At 39.2% G+C, this 21,731-nt stretch overlaps 1 protein-coding gene and 1 long non-coding RNA gene across 4 annotated transcripts in view; one reads left to right on the top strand and one right to left on the bottom strand.

Moving 5' to 3' along the window:
- Positions 1–21,731, top strand: part of scaf8 (SR-related CTD-associated factor 8) — a 56,058-nt gene that overhangs the window by 31,668 nt on the left and 2,659 nt on the right. For all 3 annotated transcript variants that reach the window (NM_001436747.1, XM_073926982.1, XM_073926983.1), the window contains 17 exons: positions 5,835–5,879; positions 7,814–7,975; positions 8,062–8,218; positions 10,531–10,658; positions 10,737–10,913; positions 12,342–12,421; positions 12,508–12,628; positions 14,878–15,009; positions 15,144–15,253; positions 15,340–15,533; positions 15,774–15,874; positions 18,122–18,235; positions 18,327–18,483; positions 18,659–18,789; positions 20,568–20,706; positions 20,792–20,863; positions 20,948–21,172. In NM_001436747.1, the coding sequence (NP_001423676.1) occupies positions 5,835–5,879; positions 7,814–7,975; positions 8,062–8,218; positions 10,531–10,658; positions 10,737–10,913; positions 12,342–12,421; positions 12,508–12,628; positions 14,878–15,009; positions 15,144–15,253; positions 15,340–15,533; positions 15,774–15,874; positions 18,122–18,235; positions 18,327–18,483; positions 18,659–18,789; positions 20,568–20,706; positions 20,792–20,863; positions 20,948–21,172 (2,245 nt within the window). The remainder of the gene's footprint in view (positions 1–5,834; positions 5,880–7,813; positions 7,976–8,061; positions 8,219–10,530; positions 10,659–10,736; positions 10,914–12,341; positions 12,422–12,507; positions 12,629–14,877; positions 15,010–15,143; positions 15,254–15,339; positions 15,534–15,773; positions 15,875–18,121; positions 18,236–18,326; positions 18,484–18,658; positions 18,790–20,567; positions 20,707–20,791; positions 20,864–20,947; positions 21,173–21,731) is intronic.
- Positions 1–21,731, bottom strand: part of LOC141378395 (uncharacterized) — a 72,474-nt gene that overhangs the window by 7,137 nt on the left and 43,606 nt on the right. The window lies entirely within an intron of this gene.

Here is a 21,731-nt window from a genome sequence, read left to right on the forward strand (position 1 = left end):
ACACGTCAATTTGTTTAATATAAAATTAATAGTAATCTGACCAGTTAACCGTTAATAACCGATTAATGAGCGGCGGTTGTCGGTTAGCAAAATTAACCGAAATGAGCATCCCTACTAGAGACTGAACATTATTATAATTAAAAATATGTCTTCGATGTAATAAGGGGACTCATATGGGGGAAATTAATATGGCACAGGGGTACATGTCCTTATCTAAACACAAAAGGTCTGTTAAGTTTTACACAGATTCTCCCTTTTGTCCCTTTTTCACAGGCTGAATAAAATCCCAGTCTTTAAACCAAATTATGATTCCTTCTAGGGCTGGGCCATATGGCGAAAAGTATCACTATAAAATGTTTCATATCAGTCAAAATCGGTAATTATTATACAGCTCTTTTCTGATTGGTCAGTCATGACATTCCAAGGTATGTTATTCCAAGATGACAACCGCTGGCTTATCCAGGAACTTCAAATCACCTTGACTGTCAGTGATTGCATCCATACTCTTACATCAATATTCATATGTATCTGCTTGTCTGTCACTTCTTTGTTTTTGACGTTTGGCGTTGTCTTTTGAATAAATAATATGTAGGTTAGTATATGCTCCATTCCGCCTGTTTTGTTTCAGCTTTGTGTTTTTGAATGCCCCATTAGCACCACTCAGCTAGTTTAATTTTTTTTGTGTGAGCTCTGAGTTTATAAACAATCAATAAACAAATTGTTATGTTTTGTTGCAAGTAGCTGTGTAATAAGCAGGATAAAGTACATACAGTGGTTTTCGACCACCTGGATGCACTTTGTCCCTAACTTATCACAATAAATGCCAATTTTTTATTTAATTTAAAGTTGAAAGGAAAACGGTTGCCTCTTGAGAGAAAACTGTTAAATCCAGATAGTTAATTTAATTATTATGTTTGTCAGAAGAATTGTCATTTCATTATAAAGTACATTATGTAAGATTAATCTAAATCTTGTGTTGAGTAAATTTTAAATCTTCAGCTAGCCGGTCCAGCACACCTAATAACTGAGGCATTTGTCTTTTAACTTGGTCTTTTTGAGAGCTGTTGGCATGCAAACAAACTCATGAAGCTGTTTGTGTGGATGGATAAAATCAGGGGTTGGATAATGAAATTGAAATATATTGCAGCCCAATTCATCACTGATCCACCACCATGCTTTACTTTGAGCATGCAACAGTCTGAGTGGTACACTTCTTTGAGGCTTCTCCGCATTGTAACTCTCTCTGATGTGGGAAAGACAGTGAAGCAGGACTCATCAGAGAACAATACATGTTTCACATTGTCCACTCCCCAAGAATATCTCTGCTGGCACCATTGAAACCTGCGTTTGGCATTGGCACAAGTGACCAAAAGTTAACTATAGCAGCCCGGTCATGTATTTTGACCCTGTGGACCTCCTAACAAACAGTTTTAGTGGAAACAGAAGAGTTGGCCAGCTGTGGTTTTATGTTTTCACTGACTGGTCAAATTTAGCCCTGAAACCTCCACCAACAAATTGGCCAGCGTTTCCGTTTCATTGTCCAACACCTGTAGTCCATGTCATGCAAATAAGCAAGAAGCGCATATTAGTTAAGCTCATATATTTCATTATTTAAATTACTTTATATTGAATGTTTATAGAAAACACAATCATTTTATCGCCCAACCCAGTTTGATTGTAGCTTTTTGGAGTCTAAAGGATTAGCAAGAAGATTGTACACAGTATACAATATTAAAGCTGTATACAATGTTAGAGCTGTATACAATATTAACTAAAGATTAATATTTTTCTCCTCAAATAGGAACATTTCCTAAATATTTATCTCTAATAGTGTAACATGTTGTTTTAAGCAATAACATTCAGTACTTTGTGATTAATAGCGCAATTACAATGATTACCTAATCATGGCTCGATTTCTTTTTACTCCCTGAACCGCTTTTGAATAAGTGTCGTAGTATTGTCCTACAGTGCACATTGTATACATTTTAGGTTTAGCTAGAGCTGAAGAGCTTTGCCTGAACCCGATAGGACCCACTATGTTTAGTTGAGTTTTATCTTAAATTCTATTATTTTGGACAGGCTCTGGCTTGTGTTGTAAATGAACAGCTGTGTGATGGAGTTTGATTAGCACAAGAAAGATGAAAATGGATCCTGTTTTGTTTGCTTAGCCCTATTTAGGAGCTTATCACAATGAATATATATATTTTTTTATTGCTGAAGATGCAAGGCACAACGCAGTAACTGTCTGTTGTTTAGAAATAAGAAACTTTTCAAAACTTTTTTTTTTTAAATGAGCAGTAGGGTTGGGCGATGTTGACCAGTTTGGCATCGTATGATGTCTATTGTGAAACATCGCGATGGATGGTGGCATCGTAGGCGGGGTAGGGGTGGTTGTTAGTAAAAATCAATTAATTCATAACCAATTAATTTATTGTAGCCTACCGTGAGACACACATGGTCTTTGCTTTACCCATAACCAAACTATAAATAAAGTTACACACAAATTACCACCTGTCAATCACTTTTTTTTTTTTTCGCTGGACTTTTGCTGGAATAGGCAGAGTGACCTGTGCCGTCATAATGGCTTTTCCCCACTGCTGGTGGAGGAGAAGAGAGTTTGTTTGGAGTTCACTGTTTAATTTGTATTGTGATTGATAATAACTTCCTTATTTTATTATAATTATGAGGAAATAATAACAAGATGCTAGGGCTCGACCGTTTTGGTCGCATATGCGCCCGAAGTTTTATCTTTGCGACCTTAAAATGTATTTGAAAGCATTTGTGCGAGTGCAAATATTTTCACAAATATTTTTCAAAATGTGAAGCGCTGAAGATGAGAGAATGAAAATAACACTGACAGATTTTGTTTTAGAAACCACCTAAAGTTACTAATAATGGCACATCTTATTAGTGATCATGTGCTGAATGCTAATCCACCATTTACACTTTTCCAAGAGTGGATAAAAAACTTCCAGTGGCTTCAAGTCTTTTATGAAATTGACTGCAGCCACTCATTGTAAATTCTGTGGGACGGGGTTAACAGGTAACAGGAGAGGAACTGTATAATCCTTAATTAAATCCTCACTAGGCTGTCAGCGATGCAAGAGGCATGAAAAGACCGTTATTGCTATTAAGATGACATGCAAATAATAAGTTATGTATCAATATAAATGTGGGGCTGGGCGATGGATCGCGATGCCAGCTCAGCATCGTGAAGTTTGTCTGCCATCAACGATAGACTATGGCATTGTGCATCGGCCCAACCCTAATGAGCAGTGTGCTGTGCTTTTTTTGTTGATAAGTAACCACTGCAACAGTCTTGGTGCTAAAACAAAGGATGCTGGTTGCATTTTCCACACAAAGTTGACTTTTTCCGGTGCTCAGTCAAAGGTGTAAGACGCAGCAGGCAGAACGTGAGGAGCCCGGGGACATATCCATTAATGCGGAAATGGAGTGTGTAAACCTAAAGCGGGGTTTAAATCGGATGTGTGGAAGTATTTTGGTTTTTTTCTAAAAAGATACGAAAAAGTAGAAAAGGTGACAGACAAAGAAAAAAATAGTATGCAGGCACTGCTAGACTGTGGTGAAATATAAGTCGGGGAATACGACTAAAAACAGTCGTGGGGACTGCAGAACACAGCACTCTTGTTAGATTGATGCAGACATTGACTTGTACCGCAAAGAGACCTCTATCTCACTCATGGCTTGTCCTCTCAAGTGGTGGAAAGACAATGCACAACGTTACCCACTGCTGTCAACCTTGGCTAAATCATATCTCTCTGTCCCAGAAACCTCAGTCCCAAATGAGAGGGTTTTTTTCTGTTGCAGGGGACATGCCCAGAGATCCCAGCTTTTACCAGATTATAGTTATATGATCATTTAAACTTGCATATAGATGGCTAATTTGTATGTCATTGATATGTTCAGTGCTAAGGTAAATGAGTACTTTTGGCACTTTTTTCAAGTCTTTTCATTAGTTTTGTTTTCCTGTAAATTACTCAATAAATATGTACCGTGCCATTCATACCGAGGTATTACCGTGAAATTCTGATACCGTTACCTCCCTAGTGTTTAGTGTAGATCTGGATTCTTCCAGCAGTCTCTCCAGTGTGTGGCCATATTGCTCTTTTCTGATTGCTTCAATACAAGCAACTTAAGAGTAGTATACATGGAAACAAGTCTGATCCGGTTTTAATGTCCTCAGGTCATGTGCTTTTTCTTGAATGGACGAGATAACACATGGAAAGTTAAAGGATCTAATGAGGTTATAGTGTTTTAACTTTTAAATTACTTTGATCTATCAGGCTGACAGCAATTTAAAATAATAATAAAAATAATAATAGTAATAATAATAATAATAAAGATTTTAAATGAATGTAGTCACCAAGTTAGTCGGCAGGGCATCTGGATTTGTCCCTACTGGCTGCAGGTTATGCACATGTCAATGGAATTTACATCCAGTTCCAGTCTGAAATAAATGCTGGTTGGTTGGTTGTTTTTAATCAATTGATTTATGCACATTGTTCTAAGGTAGGAGGGTTTTTTGGCTCAGGTAGAGATTTTAGGACCCCAGAATACCTTCTAGTCTAGAGTAATGTGGTTTGGTACAGTATGGAATGCAATTGTTTTAGTTTCCCATGTCTAAAGTACAAAATAGTGAACCATACCATGCCATTTTTTACTCTTTCACAAGGGAAATTGGCCCAAAAGTACTGTGATGAAAATCTAAAGCTACTGGTTCAGAGAGAATTGTCATTTGTGTATACATGAAGTCGAGTGAACAAAAACACGGGAAGTGTTATTTTTAAATAGAAAACCAAAATACTTTGTTCTGTTAGTCCCTGGGATCTGAAAGGGTCAAATGTTATTTAGACCCCAAATGTACACATATACTTTCTTGAATATTGGCAGAAAATGGAACAAAACGCAAACTGAATCAAAATGAAACTTAATTTTCTTTTTGCAGTGCTTATAAAAAAGTGAAGCTGCTTTGTAAACAGCAGAAACCAATGTTATTTCTCTGTTCTATATGCCTTATTTGGAAATAAACTAAAAAGGATCATTTAAACTTTCGAGAAGTGGGTTTGCCTTCATGGAATCTCTGACAATAATCCACATATAAAATTAAATTACCTCAAACATATGAAGGCCATATATAGTAAGCATGGTTGTTTATTATAGCTTTAATGAAACTAAACGTTCCTGTTTTTAACTTTATAAAACTCTCTGGCCACCTACGTAAGCTATGAAAATAGCCCAAATGTGAAAACATCACAGATCTCTGAAACACAAAATGAACGAAAAGGTCAATATGTATTAAAGTTGTTAGTTAATGCAAGAAAAGCATGTGTTTTATATCATAGGCATGCTCTGTTTACATAGTAGTGTGCAAGCTCGGTGGAGAGATCATCCAAATTGAATGGATTAAAAATATATCATTGCAAACCTGAAGCAAAAACTGTAGGTCAGAAAAAAATGCCAACTCGTATTTGTATTATTATTAGTTTACCGTAGTGTTACACATTTCCAATTGCACAAACACAAGAAGAACAGGGTGCCATTGGGCAGTCAGCACCATGCTCAAGAGCACCACAATTTTACAAAAGGTAAAAGAGAGCACTGTTTAATCACACCCCACCCACTACTATTGCCAGTACTCAAGATTAAACCTTTTTAGCCTCTGTGTTTCTGTTTCTGAATTCATGGTCTGTCACACCACGACTGGCTCTTGAACTATTCTTATGATATCAATATCCAAAAAACAGGGAGTATTAGTTAATGCCTTGGTATTAAAGATGAATTTATCTCTGTTTGTTTTGTTTGATCTCTTTCAGTTCTACAAACATGTTGTCCAAAGTGTGGAGAAATTCATTCAAAAGGTCAGTGTCCACTTCATAAGGTTACATTATAATAATGTTTATTTCTTGTTTTTAAATGACGTCTTTTAAAAACCCAAGTACACCTTACATAGATCTTCTAAATATTTGGGATGCCTTGATCAAGGTTGCTGTGCACCCAATGCTGTGATCAGTCAATAACATTAATAAAATATTTAGTTCTAACATCTCATGCGCATTTCAGCTTTTTAATTTTCAATTGTGGATATTTGACAACAAAAGACCATTAAAGATTTTAAACATTAAATGAGATTCTAATAAATTTGTTCTAATGTCAGCTAGGGCTGTGCAATTAATCGAAAATCCGATTTCGATTACGGCTTCTAACGATTATGAAAAAACATTAATCGAGATAAACGATTATTCCATTATTTACCGCCCCCTTTCCAGTTATTCTCACTTGTTGCTCTTAAAGGCGTGAAAGACCGAATGCTTATGTGCGTGTGTGTGCGGCGCACAGACAGTCAGAAACATGCGGTCAGCACTTGGTCTCATTCGCACATTGCGACGAGCAGAGAGCACACACATTTAAATTCATTAACTTTAGTGCTTAAATGTTCAAATAGGTGTCAAAACGCAGCGTTTAAGAATTATTCATATTAACCCTCATTTGTGTAATAAACAAACGAGTTGAGAATCAAAAGACGCGTAAAAGCGAAACCATTAAAGAGACAGAGCACAATAGCTGCAGCCTGTTTTATCATGATTAATACAACCCCTCTCCCTCTTGACTGAAGGACTTTTGTAGCTTAAGTGTTTTTCTTACAGTGAAGATGCTTAAAGCACAGTTTGTTTCATATTTTTATTTTATTGTATTTATTTCTCTTTCCTTTGCAGGGTGGAAAATAACTGTATATATGCAGTTAAAGTCAGAATTAATAGCCCTCCTGAATATTAGCAACCCGTTTCCTCCCCAATTTCTGTTTAATGGAAAGAAGTTTTTTTTTTTCAACACATTTCTAAATATAATAGTTTTAATAACTCATTTCCAAGGTCACACTTTACAATAAGGTTCATTAGTTAATTTTAATTAATGCATTTACTAACATGAACAAACAATGATCAATACATTTACTACTGTATTTGTTCATGTTAGTTAACGTTAGTTAATGAAAATACAGTTGTTCATTGTTAGTTCATGTTAACTCATGGTGCATTAACTAATGTTAACAAGCATGGACTTGGTTGTTAATAATGCATTAGTAAATGGTCAATTATGATAAATAAATGCTGTACATGTGTTGTTCATGATTAGTTCATGTTAGTAAATGCATTAACTAATGAACCTTATGGTAAAGTGTTACCATTTCTAATAAACGATTAATTTTATCTTCGCTGTGATGACAGTACATTATATTTTAGTAGAAATTTTTTTAAATACAAACATTCAAATTCAAAGTGTGATTCAAAGGCTTAATTAGGATAATTAGGCAAGTCATTGTATAACAGTAGTTTCTTCTGCAGACAATCAAAAATATATATTGCCTAAAGGGGCTAATAATATTGGCCTTAAAAGAGGTTTCAAAATATTTAAATCTGCTTTTACTCTAGCCAAAACAAAACAAATAACCCTTTCAATAGAGCAAATACTGTTAAAATTCGTTACTCTGTTAAACATCATTTGGGAAAAATTTATTTTTAAAAAATTCTCAAGAGCGCTAATAATTTTGACTTCAACTAATAATCATTTGGAATAATCGTGATTACAATTATGACCAAAATAATCGTGATTATGATTTATACCAAAATCGAGCAGCCGTAATGTCAGCCTTGCGTGAAACACAGAGCTCAGTGTGGTTTATCTTTCTTTTTTTAATGCTGCATGGAAAATCACTCAATTTCCATGATATAATTGGCTTATCCTGGACCCTTCTTGATTGTTCATCACTCTCTCTTACTTGCTTTTTTGTGTGTAGTGCAAACCCGAGTACAAAGTTCCTGGTCTGTATGTCATCGACTCCATTGTACGGCAGTCCCGTCACCAGTTTGGTCAAGAGAAAGATGTTTTCGCTCCACGCTTCAGTAAGAACATCATTGGCACGTTCCAAAATCTCTACCGCTGCCCGACAGACGACAAGGTGCTTTTCTCATCAAGTGCTAAGGGTCTAGTATAGCCTATATTCTCCTGTTGGCTTATTTTCCCATTTTAATGTTTGCATTGCAGAGCAAGATTGTCAGAGTGCTCAACTTATGGCAGAAAAACAACGTCTTCAAGAGCGACATCATTCAGCCTCTACTGGATATGGCAGCAGGTCTTCCACCGCCCAGCGTTACGCCCGTCTCTGCCAGTAGTGTCATACCCATGAACAGCACTACTCCTGGTAAGTTGGACGATATAGGTGCATGCCACACAATAGGCAGTGGTCGACCGCCAGCAAAAATATGTGGCCTGTGTCTCAAGATCAAGTGAAGTTGTGCTTTATTGTTATGTGTGGACATATAGTGAAACCATGTCGTGTCTCGCATGGCCACGGTGCTACGTAAATAAACATAATCATAAATATGAGCACAACACTGGACATAAGAGTAACTGTATTTTGTATTTACAAAGTGGCCATATTCATCAATGTAAACACACCAAAAAATAACATTGACATTATAGCAGACACTAAAAAGCCCATTCCTAGCCACTAGACATAACTGACAGGGTATTCGAGTGTCAGAATGTTGTGGGACTGCTGTAGAGGAGTTATTTATAGGCCCACACGGAATTTGCGCGTGCAGATTTCTGCAGATTTTTAGCCCATAATTAATTCTGTTTATTTACTTGAGTAAATGTGTAAATCAGAATGTATTAAGTTTTTATTCAGTAATTTACTGCTTTTTATTTAATATATTAAGGTTTTAGTTATGATACTCCACTGGATACTCCCAAAATAATTCCGCAGAAATTTGCAGATTTTTACCAAAATTCTCTGCAGAAGTAGCAAAAAACATCCGCAGATTCCGTCTGGCCCTGGTTATTTAAAGGGCACCTATGGTAAAAAATCTACTTTTCAAGCTGTTTGGACAGATCTGTGTGTTGGTATAGTGTATAGACCGTCATACTGGGGTGATATGAACACACCCAGTCCTTTTTTTTCAATTTAACTACAAAAAAAAGGGTCGGCCAATTGGAGCTGTTTTCAAATCGATCGCACCATTACGTAGGTGTGTGATTTCCCCCCGCCCACCGAATTGATTGACAGCTGCGCACATTAACATGTTCCGGTAGTCACGTGTATATGTCAACAAGACCAGACAGACATACGCAAAGCAACCGGAAATAAAAGGTCTGTTCTGTTCGCTAGGATTAGCAAGCATCATCAAATGTGATTAAGAGTAAGTTTCACATGTTTAAAGTGTTTTAAAACAGAGTATGTGTGTAATTAATTACAGCGTTTTACTTCAGCTTTACTTCATCAGCACAGCACAGCTGGTGTCAGAACAATTATAAAAGAAGACGCTTCAATCCCGGTTTGTGGAAGTTAAATCAGGTTTATTTTGTACATTAGCATAACAGATATCCACAAAGTACTTTTGGTTAGCCTTAACTAAGCTAAGCGCGCTCTGTTTGTCTGCCTGCCTGCGTGTGCGCGCGCGCGCGCGCGTGTGTGTGTCATCTTCGGTGTGCGTGTGTGCGTGTGTGTGTGTGTGTGTGTGTGTGTGCGTGCGTGCGTGCGTGCGTTAACTTTGTAACGATGTTGTGTGTGACTCATCAATGCAACTTCACAATACTGATTAGTAAAGGTTAGTTCTTACTGTAGTATCTCACAAACGCTACGTGAGACCTTCTTCCTTTAAGTCTGTCTGTTGTCTGACGCAGCTGAGGGAGGAGGCATGTAGAAAAAGTAGGCGGGAAAAACTCGTCTTAAAGGCGCAGTACGACAAAACCACCCCCTGCTGGAAATCAGTATAAAACAGCATCTTGTAAAAGGTATAATGAAAAATCTGATGGGTATTTTGATCTGAAACTTTATATACACATTCTAGAGACGCAAAAGACTTATATTAAATCTGAAAAAAGGGGTAACCTAGATGCCCTTTAATAGGGATTATAGATCACAAAATTAAACGGTTTTTTTTTTATTTATTTTTTTTTTTTTAAGCATGACGGTGAAACACAAATGTGGTTATGAATATATTAAAACGTGTTTTTGTTTGTCGTAAAAATTCGTAATAATGACAAAAATTCAAATTTATGGATGTCCTTACTTCCGGGTGCAGCTATGTTGCCGCTGTGACTGGTGCATTCTGGGAAATTGTCTTACCTCTTGGTTTCAAGTGTGGTCCTGAAAAGTCTTCGTTCGAAGGGCTATTCATCCCTTCCCCTTAGCCCTACGCCTTCAAGCTAAAGAGAATTGGGACACCCCTACCCCTTGGCGTGCATACGCAAAACGAGAGGTAGGGGTAAGGGGAAAGGTTAAGGGGTAGAATTGTGATTGGGCCTAAGTGATGACAATTTTCATCGAGTGAACTCTCTTTAAGGCAAAATGAAAGCATGAAAACGTGTTTAGAAGTATTTATTTAGCATTTGCTGTCATTTTTTATTTTTTTGCTGTACCAATGTTCACAACAGTTCTATTACATACCAAAAACTCAATTCTAGTCCAAAATCTCTTCTCGCAATAACATTTTTTACTACTCCCTAAAGGAACTCCTGCAACTCCAGCCACCCCTGCCAATATAGTGCAGAGTCTTCCAGACTGGGCGTCTCAGATCTCCAACACAGACACTGTGGCTGCAGTTGCCCAGATCTTGCAGAGTCCTCAGGGCCAGCAGGTCAGATTCTCCTCCACTAAAAGCTCTGTATCTTCTGGACAGCTGTTTCTGTTTCTGACTGTATGTCTGAATCTGTAGTTGCAGCAGCTGGTTCAGAGCCTGCAGATGCAGCAGCAGAAGCCTCAGCCCTCTCTGCTGCAGGCGCTGGATGCTGGTTTGGTGGTGCAGCTTCAGGCTTTGACTGCACAACTCACTGCAGCTGCAACAGCCAACAAACTCAACCCACTGGAACAGAGAGTTTCCTCCTTCAACAAGGTGAGGCATTTTAGGATTTTACTGGATAGAATAATATTTAAACCTGCTGTATGTTCGTTTTTGGGTCTTCTAATGCTACGTTCACACCCGACGCCGAACGCGCGTCAAGCGCGAGTGATTTACATGTTAAGTCGATGCAAATGCGCGAATAGACAACCTGCGGTGCGATACGCGCGAATGATGCATCGCGAATTGCACGAATTGAGGGTTTTGCGCATTTGACGCGATTAATGCATGTTTCGCACAAATCGCTCGAGTTCGAAAATCTGAACTTCAGCGGACATTCGCGCCGCGTTAACCAATCAGGAGCTTGCTCTTGTGGGGGCTTGACTGTGATGTATCGCCTGTCGTTGGTGTCCCGGGGGAAATCCTCCAGCCGACACCGACAAGAAGTTCATCAAACTGTACTGGGCTCAGTCAGAAGCACCGCTGAAAGCCTCCATCCAGGTTCAGTTTCTGGAGTTTATGAGCTCACAGAGCTGGATGCACCTCTGAAAGAATCTAGTGGACTCAGACGCGGCCCTAAACGTATCGACACTGTTTTTCAGCCTTCATAAAGCACATTAACACTGTTATTATCTTCATAAAATCTATGTTAGCCATTTAGCAACGAAGCTAGAGTCACCGGGCAGACTGAAGCCCTGCCCATCACGTGAATCCACTTCTGTTCTGAACTGAATTTGACGCTTGAATGAAGCAGATTTGACGCGTGAATGAAGTGAGTAAACTGAAATGTTCACGCGGCTATTTACACGCCAATAGTGCGATTTATCCACGCGTCTGGTGTGAACAGCATAATGTTTGAGGATATTTAAGAAACATGCTAAGTGAAGATACTCGTTTACCTGAGAAGCAATGCTAAAGTCAGTTATTCTCTTTTTAAAAAGGAGCGCTCTGTGTCGAAATGTCTGTTCTTGTTTTGGTCTCTATAACCAGCCCACTACCAGTTTACCCAACTATATTTCAGCACTCTGGGCTGCCTTGAAAAACATTAAATTTCATTTCAGTCTCAAAGGCTTAATGTATGCGGCTAAAAGCACATAATCAGTACCTCAGAGGATCATTGTCATAGTTTGTGTTTATTGATGTTTCTAAAATAAATTATAAAACATTATATATGTAATAATAATATATAGATGATAATAAAATCTAAAAATAATGTCACATTGTTGTGTATAATTACATTGACATTGTATATGCTTGATAGTAAGACACGCTCGCCACTGTGGGTGTCATTAACCTTTTTGGGCCAGGAAGTAGGGCCAGGCGATAAACAAACTCTCCAGTGTTTTGAATTTGGACTGCAATACCTATTTCAATCACTAGGTGTCAATCCTGAGTACTGTACTTTTAATCCTTGCATATCGCTGTTTGTTGTGTAATTGAGCTCCTTCCTCTGATCTTATTGGTCATTTGCTTGTGTTGCAGAAGCTGCTGGGTCAGTTTGATTTCGGGAATGAGTCTGAACACAGCGAGGATTCGAAGAAAGATTCTGCGTCCTCTCAGATGTATGCTCTTTATTTGCTACTTTCAAGAAAAGTTGTTGCCTTGTTTAGATTTTTTTTTTAAAGGATGTTCTTATTATCTCTCTCAGACCTGTGCTGTCAGATTCCATCAACAGCTCAATATTTCATCAGCTGGCGGAGCATCTTCAGCAGCAAAACCTCGAGCAGTTTCAGAAACAGCTAATGGAGCACCAACAGCATCAACAGAAGGTACAAACAAACAGACTATGATTATTAGAGGTGTGAACCTATACTGGTCTCACGGTTCGGTTACGATTATCATGCCTTCGATTCGGTTCAATTCGATATCTTGGTGCATCACGGTGCATTGATGATACTTTCCATATACAGTGTTATCTTTTAGGGAGGAGGCTATAACAAGCTGTCTGTATAAACACAGACACACAGCACCACACTGTCTCTCATTTAAACACATACACAAACATAGACAGCACCACACACACACACACACGCACTTAAGACCTCGCAACGGAGAGCTCGCGTTGAACGGAGCAGAAAAACAAAAAAAAGAAGCTCTTTTCCGACAGTCCCTTACTGAGAGCTCCTCTCAGCGCGAGCTCTCCCGGCTAAACACATATTGTGAGGGCTTAAACGGAGCAGTGCTCGTAATGTCAAGCAAAAAAAAGAAAGACAGCTGTGAAACATAACCAGCTTTGTCTTTTTGTAGGAAACACACTTTAGATCTTTTTAGGGTAAGAGGTTTTTGAGTTATTGCCGTCTATAACTGAATGTGTGTCAGGCATATCAAAACAAAACCAACTGAACCGCGCTCATTTCTGGCGCCCCCCTGGATATACAGCGCCCTTAGCATTTGCCTATGGTGCCTATGCCACGGGCAGGCGCTGGTTGGCTGAGTGTTGTAAATACTCGCGCTCACCTCCCTCGCGACAGAGCGCATAGGAGATAAATGACGTCAGTACATAATAACCGGTTAAGGTTATTACTGAAGCGATACCGAATTGTCCGCGTCTGCATCGCGGTGCACCGAAGAAACGCTTAATTTTGACACCCCTAATGATTATCTAACCTAGTTTTTAATTAATATATAAGGACACACAAATCTGATGTTCAGTATTGAATGCACTTTAACACTATTTGTTTTGTTTTTTCTTGATAAGAGGCAATAAGAACATTGTAAAGCACCATATATTCCAAGTTCTGAAGCACTTAGAAAGCTTTTTTTAATGGCAGTCAAATGTTCAAACAGGCCATTTCTGTTATTTTATTTTATTTTTAAAGTTTGTTTGACAGGGACAATGCATATCGATAATACCAAAATATAATATCCAAAAGACCACTATAAAATCTGCAATCCCTGGACATGTGGTAAAACTGTTTATTAAATTAATATTCAATAAAGTAGTTAAATGTGTTCTAATTATTCTATTGCTGCTCTATTTTAGCTAAAAAAACACTACTTTTTTGGGTTTGGTATCATCCAATTCCAGAATTTGTGTATTTGATCTTTTATGGTATAATGCAGTGGTGTCAAATCCAAACTTGGTAAGGGCCGCACTGAGTGTTGTGAATAAAGTCAGGGGCCGTACATATACATTCTGTAAATGTTTTTATTAAAGAAAATTAAAGTGTATTAACAACTTTATAACATCTCTATAACACTTCATTAAACCACATTTATCAAAATAGCATGGTTTCCCGTTTAATTCTAATTTGGTCCAAATTTGTGTCACAGCAGGTTTTATCTCTATCAAAACATGAAGTATAGTCTCTAACCAATATAAGCATAAAACAGTACAGTAGGAGGGAAACTGTTAAACAAAACATTTAAGAGGGAAAAAAAAGCAATATATTTATTAGTAGGCTATTATAGATAAATGGTGGCCTATGTAAAAAATAAATGGTCAGAAATTGTATTATATAGATTATTTTGCTCCAAAAGGACACTTGCATTAGGCTTATATGTCAAACCTATGAAAATTCGGGATTTTTAACTTACCAGACACCCTGCATCTTTTCATAGAAACAATCTCATCTATTTTAGGTGTAATTTCCCTTGCCATGGCTAATATCATTACAGACATAATATGGTGGTTTGTGAGGCGGGATCCGTGGGATGTTATGGTCAGCTGCATTATAGAGAACATTTGTTTGCATGAGTATGTGCTCCTAAACATTGACATGACGTGTGCATCGTAAAAGAGAGTAGGGTGAAGTGCAACAGCACCCCCTGTGTCTCATTATTGTAATTGTCACAGACTTATATTTAAAGCGAGTGCGGGCCACTTGAACTTCATTACCAAAACCTGTTGTCGGGCCTGATTAAATGTTTTGACGGGCCGCATTTGGCCCGCGGGCCTTGTAATTGACACGTGGTATAATGGATTATGATGGTGTTGAATTTCTATTAATGTAATGTAAATGTAAATGTAATGTAATGTGTATTTAATGTGTATTTAATGCACCATTTATTTGGACAGTCTATGAGCATGGAGAGCCAGGACGCTATTTTTGGCACTGAAAATTCTGCCCCATCTGGCCAGAGCAGCGCCCCGTCACAGCACCAAGTTCAAGAATCAAAAATGGATGATTCCATGGACAACCAACAACAGGTAAGATCTGATATCAGAGATTACTTTAGAGGAAAAGCCTGTGTTATGCATTGGCAGTAGTTTGAAGGTGGTGTCTCACTTACGCATTGATAAATGGATTGTTGAAATGCCCTTTCCATGTGTGTTTTTTGCAGGACATGGATATTGATGAGGGACAGGATGTGGTCGATGAGGAGCTCTTTGAGACGGATGAGAAGAAAACCAGCAGCACCCGTTCAAGGACGCGCTCAAGATCCCGCTCTAGGTTGGTGCGCCAATGTCTGTAAAAGGCTCTTTCCATTTTTTTAGCCACAAGATAAGATAGCTGATAAGATTGCACTGTATCTCCAGGTCACCTAAGAGGAGGAGGTCAAGATCACGCTCTGGGTCTCGGAAGCGGAAACACAGAAAACGCTCAAGGTCTCGGTCAAGGGACCGAAAGAGGAAGTCCTCCCGTTCTTATTCCAGTGAGCGAAGAGCACGGGAGAGAGAAAAAGACCGGCAGAAAAAAGGGCTTCCTCCAATCCGCTCGAGGGTTCTCAGTGGTAGGAACACATCTACTTTCTTTCGTTACCAATTTGTAAGGGCAACATTGTGTTTCAGTGATGTCACTGCTGTTTAAACTTTTTTTTTTTACTAGTAAAAGGAATTGATGACTTTTATATTGTTTGATATAGGCAGTAATCCACAAATGTGAACCCTTGCTAGAGCACTTTAAGAGTTACTGAGTTCTTGCCAAGGTCTTCAATGAAATCACATCAGTAACATGCTGGTTGCTCTTTCAGTTTGCAGCACTACTCTATGGGTTGGTCAAGTGGACAAGAAAGCCACCCAACAGGATCTCACAAACCTCTTCGAAGAGTTTGGCCAGATTGAATCTATCAATGTGAGTTGAGTTTTAAGTATAAATGATACAACTTGTAGTTACAACTTGTAGTCATTATAAATGATTGTGATTATTGCTACTCATGTGATGTTGGATTTATACAACAATTCGACAGTCCAAATGTCTAAGTTAACTGCTAACAGCAAAGCAATAGCCTTTTTTTGCCAATTTAAAAGTCACTTTTGAAATAACATTTGACTTTTTTTATTGCATCATAGTTTTATAATGTCTTAGTGATAACATAAGTCATCAATAGTGGTCAGAGTTCTGTCTGCTTTAAGGCTGATTTAAACTTCTGCGTCAAACGCCGGCGTATGCTACGACGCTGACGCATAGCCCTTCGCCGTGGCCGTCGGCGTCGCTGACGTGCACCTCTCAAAAAATGTAACTACATGCACAACAAAGCGTAGCGCAAGCTCTGTGATTGGTCGGCTTGGTAGTGCTGACGAGTCTGGGCGGGACCGAGAGCCGCGCGAATGAGGCGAGCCCAATGTAGCGATTATTTACAAGTGTGGAGTCCCGTGAAGGAGCTCCGGATGGAAAGTTTTGTTTTGTGTTTACCTCATAGTTAAAGTTGTTGCACGTCCGCCAGTTTCTGCGTCAAAATGAGCGAGTTTGAGCCACTTGTACATCCAGGAAGTGTTCAGGAAAACCAAAACAGCAGCGAAGAAACTCGACAAAGAGGAACATTTACACCTCACTGCCAACTAGCGTTTCGGAAGTGTTAATGCAGACCAACAGAGACAGCGCGCAGAAGTATAAATGCACAGCTACGGGCGTTGCATGCGCCGTGGGTTACGCCGGTCACTTGACGCAGAAGTATAAACCAGGCTTCACTCTGCTGTTCCCAGAAATTCACCAACATTAACCTAATAAAAGCCAAAACAAACAATAAGTGAAGTTTTATAAACTAATTTCAAGAGGAGCATGTGATATGATTGATTGCGTCTGGTCTCTCATCCGTTAACGGCGATAAACCAATCGGATGAATCCAAATCTACAATAAATAGACCAATTTTACCCTACTTGTTTTATCTTCGTTTACCCCCCCCCCCCCCCCCCCCCCATTACCCCCCAATTTCTCTTTTACCAGAGGGAGCCTTCGAGACCTACCAAATCATGGACTCCCTTTATGCTAATGGCCTGTTTCCACTGAGTAGTATGCTACGGTTTGATACACTTTTATGGACGTTTCCACTATCAAAAGGTACCAAAAAAGCGAACTGTACCGTACCACTTTTTGGGTGCTCTTTTGTAAAGGGTAGCAAAAGGCAGAGGCAGAGCCAGACGCACAACTGAACATTATTGGTTTACAGAGATAAGTTGCTAGCGTGTGCACAAAAACAGAAAAAAGCCGTAAGAAAAAAAGGAGATACTTTCAGCAACCTAAACCATGAACAAACTGTCGTGTTTAATTATTATCATCGCCCTTTGGACTATTATGAACTGAGAATTACTTTCTAACAGAGGTCACATGTGCTGGTAAAGATTAGAGATACAGATGAGAGGTTGAGCACTCTCAGATGAGAGTACTACAGATGAGCGCTGACTGTGGGCTCTATGTTACATGTTGTTTTTGAACCCGAATAAGAACTAAATGTCTGCTGTGTGTAGTTTTTCTGTAGTTGATAACATATCGGCTCTATATGTTCATATATGTTGCATTTATTTTATATAATTTCAGACGTTACAGTAGGCTATTTCACACTGTCATTGATCTGCATTTAGAATCAAATCCTGTTAATAAAAAGGTTAGTAATGAACATTTATACACACGTATTTATGTGTATAAAGCATCTGTTTTCTGAGAAGTGCTTCATCTGATATGTGAACGATCCATACAGCTTTACTTTGACATTTTCTCAAGTGAGAATGACGTCAACTGAAACTTTGTTGACGGTTGGTACCCTTTTGGTAGTGGAAACACAAACCTGATAAAGGTGATCCGTACCGACCCATACCGTACTGTACCACCCAGTGGAAACGGGCCATCAATGACCAGGTGGGAGCCCTAAGCTCAATCGTCTCCAAGCTCATGTTTTTACCCAGCACAGCATGCCAAACCTGCTAATAGCGTCAAGCTACTCTTGAAATTGCTGTGTTGTAAAATTGCAGGGGTATTTACCAGGGGTGTTATCACTGTACAGTTATCACACAAATGACTGTATATGAATGTGGGATTTCTTTATTAAATCTTCCTCTGGTTTTTGAGTAGGTTTAGTGACAACTGTATACTTCCCTCCCCAGATGATTCCTCCCAGAGGCTGCGCTTACATCTGTATGGTCCATCGTCAGGACGCATATCGGGCTCTTCAAAAGCTGAGCACCGGCTCTTACAAAATTGGTTCAAAGGTCATCAAGGTATGTTTAAAGAACACTTGCTTCCTTAATCTTTGTGCTGTTTTGTAATCAATTCAGGAATGCAAGCTGAAACGTTTTGTATTACTTACAGATTGCTTGGGCTCTGAATAAAGGAGTCAAACAGGAGTACAAGCAGTTCTGGGATGTGGACCTCGGGGTCACTTATATCCCGTGGGAGAAGGTGAAACTGGATGACCTGGATGACTTTGCTGAGGGAGGCATGATTGACCAGGAGACGGTCAACAACGGTAAGAAGCATTTACTGGTTTCCTAGCTAAAGGTTTGAGAAGTGCTTCATGGAGTCAGAAGATGTGGTAGGAATCTGTTTTTGTTGCAGACGGTGGCAGGACAAAAACACAGATAATACAGGAATTAGACATGTAAATGTGCCTTCACATTTTTATTCGTTATTTTCATGTGCAGATTGGGAATCACAAAGGAATACGGAGACAGCCAAAGAGACTCCGAGTCAGCCAGTTAAAGCTGAAGCAAGTACAGCCAGCAGCACAGCCAGTGAGGCCTTCACACAGCCGGTCACTATGATGCCCATGCAGGTATGATCTCCAGCCTGAAAATGGCTCGAGGAATAAAACATGTTTACATCTCTATTTGATATATTTGTATGAATTGCTGGATTCTGGGAATGCTTTTGTATGTCAATTAAAAATCTGGGCTGGCATTCACAAAACATTTTTTGTCCATTCCACTAGTCTGCTATGGTCGTAAGCCGTACAGTAAACATATATACAATCAAGCCCCCTGGCCTATGAATAGTTTTGGATTTGACTGTATTTTTTAGTATAAATATGTCATTATATGGCTTGGCAGTAACACCCGCCAAATGCGGGTTGATTTCAGCTGTGGCGGGTTACACAGCTGCTCCCACTAGACACTTTTGCTGGTTGAAAATCATTTTTAAATTGTAGTTTTCTTAAAGGGTCACGAAACACCAAAACACATTTTTTTGAGCTGTTGACAGTCGTATATGTGTCCCACACTGCTAAAAACACTATTAGGACACCTATATTTCACTAAAAAGTGTAAATTGGTTGTTTTTGCGTTATTTTAAGCAAATTCGTACTTCCGGTTTGAAACGAATTTTTGAAGCTGCGTCACGGCTATAACATAATAGCGTGTATTCCAGCGTGCAGACTGGACGTCTGTGCCAGAGTGTGTCTTATTACGTCTAACAGTGTGTTGCATTAATGCATGAGTAAGGCTTGGTTCAAACCAATCAGCGCGCTCTATTGTGCAACTTCATTAATATTCATTAGTGTCACAGTGTTTAGACGACAGAGACGCCACGTTGTGTTGGCAAAACAAGCGTGAAGTGTTGCTTTTATAGTTTGCTGCAGTTAAGTTTTGTTTTCATTTTCTCTCTGTGAGAGCTCAGCTGGAGTCACGTGTGGATTGACAGTGTACGCGACGCTCGACAACAATAACTTGCGTGTCTAAGGAGGATTATTGTTTACCTGAGAGCTGTTCTCATCTGCAAACGTTGAGATCCGGATTCACTTGTAGTCTCCTCTTAATAAAGACGCGGCTCTAGTTGCTGGTGATTGTCCTGTCTCTACAGATTTGGTAAGTGAGCGACCAGTGCTCTTTGTTTATTCAGTTTGTATTTTATTCGTATCGAAAAAACTATTGCACCGAGTGTAAACAAGTTAGCACTACAACCAAACTATAACCTCGTGTAGGATTTAGGGACCGGAATAACACACGTGGCTTTCTGACGCTACCTCCTGTGTGCATCTAAGTCTCCGGGAAATGCTGAGTTTTTTTTTCTCTCATTCGCCGTGCAGTATCAAACATTGCATGAAAAATACACGCTTAGAGCAGTTCCTCGAATCAAATATCTCGTTTGTTGCGAGGGACTTGAATGAATTCCCTGAATGAAAGAGCCAAACTGCAGTTAAAGTCCACCATTTAATAATTTGGCAAATAATTCGACTAGAGATGTCCATGTAAACACAGTCACATTGTCCGCTGTGGGTGTGTATTTTGACTCTGAAACTCGCGCGTGCCCAAATAGACACTCCCACACCATCCCACTTTTCTTCCTCCGACACTGCCCCCTAAAAAGAGCTGGACACGCCCACTTTTCTGACTTTTTCCAAAGTAGAGGTGTGAAAACACCCTGCTGAAGCGAGGGGGTTTCATGGCCCTTTAAAGTTTACATTTTTGTAATGCGCTGGTAAGTGTAGACTGATGGAAAGACACCTTGAGGTTCCTTTGCTTCCTTTTTCATGGTGAATTGATCACGACATCTACATATACATGGATGTTTTAAAATGTTTTTTTTTTTTTCTTCTTCTTCTTTTTTTTTTTAAAGATTCCAGTGCCACAGACAGTCCCTGCTGTTGGCCTCGTTCCTCCATCCTTCCCTGTCACCATGGCAATGCCCCCACCAGGCTTCGGTCCCCCTCCACCTTTTCTAAGGGCAGGGTTTAATGCCTCCCAGCCTCCCCCAGGTACATGCTTCAAGCCTGAACGTGTTAAAGCAAGAGGTTTAACTGTACAATTGTCTTGACGTATCTGTGGGTTCCTCTCTTGCAGGTTTCATGGCCACACCAGGAGTAGGGCCGTCAGCAGTGGGGGCAGTCACCAGTCTCGCTTCAGCTCAGAACTGTAAGTTGAACAGCCTCTGAAATACGCTATTCATGCTTTATTATCGATGAAGTTCAATTTTTAAGCCTTATATCACCTTTATAGCTTTAGTACAGCCTGCGATGCCAAACACTCAAGACAGCAGCAAGGATTCTCCGTTTGGTGCCATGATGCCTCCCACCGGTACTATTCCTGGGAGCTTTATTCCATCAGCAATGCCTGGGGCACAAGTCTTTAACCCTGTCGGAGCACAGCATCAGCAGAGCAGCACAGACAAAACACCTCAGTCTGCAGACGCTATGGAGGCATCTTCTGAAATAACACTACAGGGTAAATGGCTAAAAAGATATATATATATATATATATATTTACTGAGGGGGGCAATAATTATGTCCTTTTAAAACTTTAAAGTTAAAAGCAGCTTTTATTTCAGCCAAACTAAAAGAAATAAGGCTTTCCCCAGAAGAAAATGTTGCGTAAGAAATACTGTGAAAATGTCCTTGATCTGTTAAACATCACTTTCACAGGATGGCTAATAATTTTGACTTCAACTGTACATGACTTTGCTTAGTTGAAGTCAGAAGTTTTAGCCCCCCTGATTCATTCTGTTTACCAAAAAGATTTTTTTTCCAAGACATTTCTAAGCATAATAGTTTTAAATAACTCATTTATATTACTGATTTATTTTATCTTTGTCATGATGACTGTACATAATAATTTACTAGATATTTTTCAAGACACTTCTATACAGCTTTAAGTGACATTTAAAGGCTTAATTAGGTTAACTAGGCAGGTTAGGGTAATTAGGCAGGTCTGTTCATAACGATAGTTTGTTTTGTAGACTTAAATAAAATATATAGCTTAAAGGGGCTAATAATTTTGACCTTAA

Source organism: Danio rerio, chromosome 17 (assembly GCF_049306965.1).
Source record: "Danio rerio strain Tuebingen ecotype United States chromosome 17, GRCz12tu, whole genome shotgun sequence".
Classification (NCBI taxonomy): Eukaryota; Metazoa; Chordata; class Actinopteri; order Cypriniformes; family Danionidae; genus Danio; species Danio rerio.